The sequence below is a fragment of the Chaetura pelagica genome, unplaced genomic scaffold (assembly GCF_000747805.2).
Source record: "Chaetura pelagica isolate M959 unplaced genomic scaffold, ChaPel_1.0 scaffold49, whole genome shotgun sequence".
Classification (NCBI taxonomy): Eukaryota; Metazoa; Chordata; class Aves; order Apodiformes; family Apodidae; genus Chaetura; species Chaetura pelagica.
The window spans coordinates 1,078,796-1,084,795 of record NW_009970715.1 but is presented as its reverse complement, the minus strand read 5'-3'; the positions used below and the strand labels follow the sequence as shown (position 1 = coordinate 1,084,795).

The window sequence follows — 6,000 nt, the reverse complement described above, 5'->3', positions numbered from 1 at the left end:
AGGGACGGTTTGGGTTTGGGATCGGGGCTTGGGTTCCCCGGGTGTACTCCCTGCCTGTGTCCAGACTGCCTGCTGATGGGGTAGCTGGAGCCCGGGCTGCTGCTGAGCCTGGGCTGCCTGTGGTGATGCCGCCAGCCCTGCCTGGCTGCAAATGCTCCCCTGGCGGGTTTCCTGCCCCTACGGGACCTCGGCTCGCCCCGGGGTGCCCAGCCGCCCTCACCGACGGGGAAGCTCCTTCGCAGCGGGGTATGCTGCGAGGCCTGGCAAGGGTTAACGCCGAAACCCCACGCCCCCTTTGACGGAGTCGGGCCAACCTCGCCAAATTTGAAAAGGCATCCGGGGCTGAGTGTGCGCCCTGGGCGCAAGAGCCGCGCTGGCCCCGGACCCCCTGCACGGGCAGCAGCCGCCGCCGCCTCGGGGCACCTCCGCGCCGTGGGATCCCGCCGTGACCCCGGCCGGGGGAGGCACGGTGGGGCCCCGCGCCTGCCGCGCCGTGTAAGAGGAAAAGCGGGGGGCGGGAGGAAAACCCTCCTCTTGCAAAAATGCAGTTCGCTCTTTTCTTGTCCTGGTGCTGCTGCCTGCATGGATGTGCGCTAGGGACTGGCTTCCTCTATCAATTCCCGGCATCAACCCTGCAGCACAACTACCCAGAGCAGAGCTCGGGCTCGCCGGGCAGCGGCTTCGCCAGTCGCCGGTGAGTAAGACAGGGTCCGCCTCCCCGGCGAGGAGGCTGGGCCCCGCCAGTGGCTCCTGGGGGGAGCGACGGGCACGGCACAACCGCGGGCAGCGGTCCCCGAGGAGGCTGCAAGGGGCTTTCTACGCTGCTGCCCCTCGGGGAGCCGGGCAGGCTGCCCCATCCTAAATGAAGAGGGGGATGCTCCCTACCTGCCCGCAGCAGTGTCCCTCCTGGGGCAGGGAGAACTTGAGATTCGAGGACCTGGTCTTTGGTAAATTAAACCCGCATACTCTCCTCTTCTTGCGTTCCCCAGCCCGTCGAGGAGGGGAAGTTGGCTCTGCCTGGTCCACGGGGAGGTGTGTCCCGCGCAGTCCGCAGCCGGAGCATAAAACCTCCTGAACTGGGACTCTGGTGATGCCGGCAGAGGGAACTGTTACAGCCTTCGGCTGCGAGGAAAAACTTGTTCAGCTCAACAAAGGAGAAACCTTACTTACAGATCTCTATTTGAGAACTGCAGCTTTCAAATAGCTGTTTAAAACTCCCACTCTTTTCTTCTCCTCTGCCTGCCTCCCAACCTATTTCTTATGAACTTACAGTAAATCAAAACTGATTTACATTATCTTACTGCTTCAGTAGAGCAAACAATTTAGGCTTTTCCCCCTCCCCTCTGTTTTCTCTGGGTATTTCTCTAGAGGTGAAACAGCTGTTCCCATGAATGAGTCTCACTGTATAAAGCAAGAGAGTAGCTTAACCTGATTCCAGTTATTCTTGAATTTCGCTTTTTTTTTTTTTTTCTCCTGCAATTCCCTTAAATGAGGACTGGGGAATTTAATATTCAGAGCTCGTCCATCCTGTCTCTACCTCTTTTCCTCCTCCCCTTGCTAATACCTAGTATGCATGGGCTGTGCTGCTGTGGAGAAGGGCTTAGGCTAGCAACAATTCTTTGGGCTAGGGGCTGGGATAAGGCATCTACACAGCAGATTTACATAAGCATGTCACCCAAGTGCAAGAGTGGGTGCTAGCCTTATGCCTTGCACGATTCTCACATATGGTGCATATTTCATCCCCAAGTGGGGGTGGTTTTGTTTGCTGGCCTGTCAAGCAAGTCTCAGTCTGTAGGGGGTGTGATGTTAAACTACAGTAACTGTCAAAGGGTTTGAAACAGCAGAAAATTATAGGAGAGTAATGGGATAAACCTATCCCAGCTGGATCTGTTCCAAGGTACCCCCTTCCCCAAGCGTGAGCTGCAATGAGAACCACATGTCATTTGTCTTATATATCTATTAGCCTGCAGATCTTTGTTCAGAGCTACCACGCTTACATGAGTGCAGACTGTATCTGCTCACCAAGACCTTTCCCAATTCACACTCTTGCATGATTTTTCCCATGTTTCAGTTGTTTGGATAACTCATGCTTTGTCAGGGCAACGCGTCCCTCTCCAAGTCTATAAAGTGTTGTATAAAACCATCTAAGGCTGGTTTAAACAATGATGTTTGGTAAATTAGTAGGGTGGTGTTTGTGGGTTGTGTGGGGGGGTTTTTTTTGGTGGTGGTGGTTTTTATTGGGGTTTTTTTGGTTTTTTTTTTTGTCTAGTGGAACTTTGCTATATGAGAGTATCCCATTCTTGGTCAAAGCAGAGGGGGAAATAAGTTGAAGGGAGGTAAAAGGTCACTGGTGGATGTTTTGAAATAAAAATTCAAGTCAAATATCACACGTTGAAGCAACATTTTTGTTTTAATTTCCCCTTGGGTGGTGGAGTTTTGCTGTTGGCAAATGTCTAACAGCTTCACTTTCTGATGGGAAAATCTGTGTGGGAAAACTTTATCCAGCCACAATGTTGGACCTTTGGGGGGATCCTCCTGCAGGGTGCAGCTTCAGGTTGGGATAGCTGTACTTTTCTGGATTTCATATGGTGCTGTGTAAGAATGAGGCTTTTTGCTCTTAAGTCTAACATTGATGTGGGTGTGAAGCCTTTTTTTTTTTTTTTTTTTTTTTTCTTCTCCCAGATGACTGAATCTGACTGGTATAAGCTTTTGTTAAAACTCTTCAACATTACTTTTGCCATTTAAACAGAAGCTCTTGGTAGCACCTGCATTTTTTCGAGGCAATAGCAGCCCCATCACTGCAGAGTTTGCTGGCCTCTGCTCTGAAGAGGCTTTGGAGAGCACAAGGGTAGGTGGTTAATAGCACTACATGGCAATTCTCTCACTTTTTCTTCTGCAACCTTCCCAGTAAGTGCTTTTTCCAGTGACTTCTGGAACTTTTCATGGGTATTATCAGACAAATAGAAGCAGGCCAGAACCTTGAAGGCTGCTGCAGCAGCCCTAGATTTTGGTACATTGAAGCATATTGGTGACCTATAGCTGACATGTTTTCTTGACACAAGACATGTTTCTGTAGTTGTCTTTCTGTCCTTGATCAGCAAGAGGAGACATGATTGAACTGACTGGGAATCTGCAATCAATTTATAAATAACTTGTAATAAAAATTGCATTTCTCCAAGGGGGAAAAAAAAAAAAGTTGTTGGAATCTTTTGTCTTCCACGTAGAAAACCATTCTAAATTTAATAGCTGATTTAGTCCTTGGTATCCAGGTTGCAGGCTGTATCAGAGATGGACTTCTGAGGCTGTGAAGACTGCTGAACACTTTCTTCCAGAAAACTAAGGCCCTGAGCAGTGTAAAAAGCTTGGGGGGTGTGAAGAGAAATTTGGAGGGGAAAAAAAATTACTGTCATCCTAAAAAATGAAATTGTTGAGTAATTGTTTTGGTGGAATGTTGCTTGCTTTGTTTCTTTCACTAAAAGGAAAATTCTAGCTTCTGGTTGGCTTTAGTGACAGATTTTGGTTATTAGACCAAAGACATTTGCAGTCTATCTTTGCATGTGCTTGAATTGCTTTGAATTCTGTAGGGGCTGTGCAAGTAATAATGACTGAAATGCAAGTAGCAGTGCTTGTTGGCATTGTAGATATTGTAGCAGTTTTGTACAAAATGCTCATTCAGTGCTTGCATTTCTAACTTGCTACTGTGTTAAGGCAATGAGAATGGGAAGTGGGTCTTGCCCAAAGCATAAGAATGGAAGGGCTGTCTGCCAAGCAGAAACTGTTGTCCTCCAGACTTGGACATGAGAAGCTTAGCTAAATGAGTTAAGGGAAGCTTATTCCCAAGCTGGAAGTAGCTTGGTTCTCAAAGAAATACTGCATCTGTGTTAGTTGTCTTTGGAATTGGTGTTCTCCCAGCTTAACTGCTCATCCTATTTTCCTTTAGTTTCAAATTAGTCGTGCATCAAGTCCTTGTGAACTCAAGTGTGAGAGTTAGAAGCATCTGAGACTAGATGCAGTGCTTAGACTGGAAGCCTCTTTGGATGGGAGGTGAAGGTACCTGTAAGAAACCCCCCAGGTGTGAACTTTTCTGTAGGATAACTTTCTTACTGCAGCTTTGCAGTAGCATCACAAAAGTCAGCTGGGGGGGATACAAAGAACAAATGTGATAGGGTAGATCTTCAAAACACTTGCACCTCAGTCTAGAAGTGTCTTCCTGTGAGTTAACATTAGAACCATGATGTTACAAATAACAGGACTGTCCAAGTAGGTGTTCTTATCCAGACTATACTGGTAATTATAGATGAGTACTTAAAACCTCCAGCCTCTCAGGTGAAGTTTTAGTACTTCTAAGTAAGTGTGGGTGTCTTTTTGTGGTAGAGGCCTGTTCTTGATATTAAAATGTGATCTATAAATCAGTATCCTGATTTATGCAGTCTGTCAGGGCACTTTCAGAGCACATAGCTGGAGTTTTCCTGAGAGTTGTCTCTTAATTCTCTCTTTACCAGAGAAAGATGTTTTGAACCTGATTTCAGCCCCAAATTCTAAACCTTTTGTGGCTCTTAAATGGTTGTGGAATATAAAACTATACATACTGGAGAAATGTGGTTCTCTTTCTTTTTACTGATAGGATCTTGCTTTCTGAGTCATTCCTTCTACCACCTAATGGTCTGTTCATTGCCTGAACTCTCTGGTTTGCTGGGGACTGTGTGAGGATGTCAAGCAAACAGACTGGGATTTGTGTCATGCTGAGTTTTCTGCACTAATTCCCCTTTGAAGTGCCCTACCCAGGTAACCAAGAGGTCAGGAGGTCTTAAGCTCATCACCAAACCCTTGGCCTATCTGGTGTTTGTTTCCTGGACTCTGCAGCCATATGATATTCATCTGACTTGTGGGGTTCAGTGCTGCAACTTGCAATGCAATTAAGACAGTGAAGCCAATGGTAGTGTAAGGACCTAATGACACTGGAAGGGCTTTGAAATACCAGACATGACTGTAGTTACTGCAGTAAATTGTATTTGTTTAGGAAATCTCCTACTGTCTTCTTGCCTTTCCAGCTGCTTGTGTGAATCATTTCCTCTCATGTAGGTTTCATTTAGCAGCTCTAGGAAGGAAAGGGAGCGGAGAGGCAAAGCAATGGGTGGCAGTGAACTTGTGCTCCCCTTGGATAAATTAGCAAATGTGTCTCTTTCAATAACTGTTCATTTTCTCAAAGCTGAGTTTGTTAGTTTGCTGAAATCCTAATTGAAACACATCAGATTAGAAACTTCACAGCTTTGCTGGGGAGGAGTAGTTCTGTGACACTTGGATCATAGAATATTTACTCCCATCTTTGTTTTATTGGGGTGTGTCTTGATAAAGGGGGGAAAATTAAGAACTACTTTAAGGTAGCCCTGGATCTATATGATTTTTTTAAAACACATTCAGGGATGGTGATTCGACCACACCCCTGGGCAGCCTATTCCAGTACTTAATAGCCCTTTCAAATACTTGAGTAATTTTGAGAGGACCAACAAATAAGTTATTTCAAGTTTGAGAGTTCTTTTCAGTTTCCAAAGCAGGGAAATCAATAGGTCTGGCAAAGAAGAAAACTTCTCCTATCTGTTTAGAAATGCCCTTTATCTAGAGTCCCACAGAGTGGATGCTACTGAGACAAGAGCTGAAAGCAGCTTCATAATGTTTCATGTTGGGGACAGATCAGTGTCCACATTCATATCTAGGGTTTATCTGGAAAAGAGAATCTGCCACTTAAGATCATAGTAGCTAATATTAAAATCTCTTTGAAGCTGAGAAGAGAAGGTATCTGTGAGCTTCTTTTATGGAAGACTCTTCTTTTTACTTCTCTGTGGTTTGCTGCATGTCTCCTGTCTGTCCCATGAGAGCAGAGTAAGGCTGTCATTATCCAGCCACCTTCCTTTATTCTGAGCAAACAAACCATCTGTCAAAACTTTAAAGCATTTGCAAGGTATCACCACATAGAAATCCATCAGAGCATCTCAGAGCATG

At 46.0% G+C, this 6,000-nt stretch overlaps 1 protein-coding gene across 1 annotated transcript in view; it reads left to right on the top strand.

The window, feature by feature from the left end:
- Positions 1–542: 542 nt before the first annotated feature.
- COL26A1 (collagen, type XXVI, alpha 1) overlaps positions 543–6,000 on the top strand; it is a 167,523-nt gene continuing 162,065 nt past the window's right edge. Inside the window, exon 1 of the mRNA XM_010006030.1 lies at positions 543–694. Coding sequence (XP_010004332.1) covers positions 543–694 — 152 coding nt within the window. The remainder of the gene's footprint in view (positions 695–6,000) is intronic.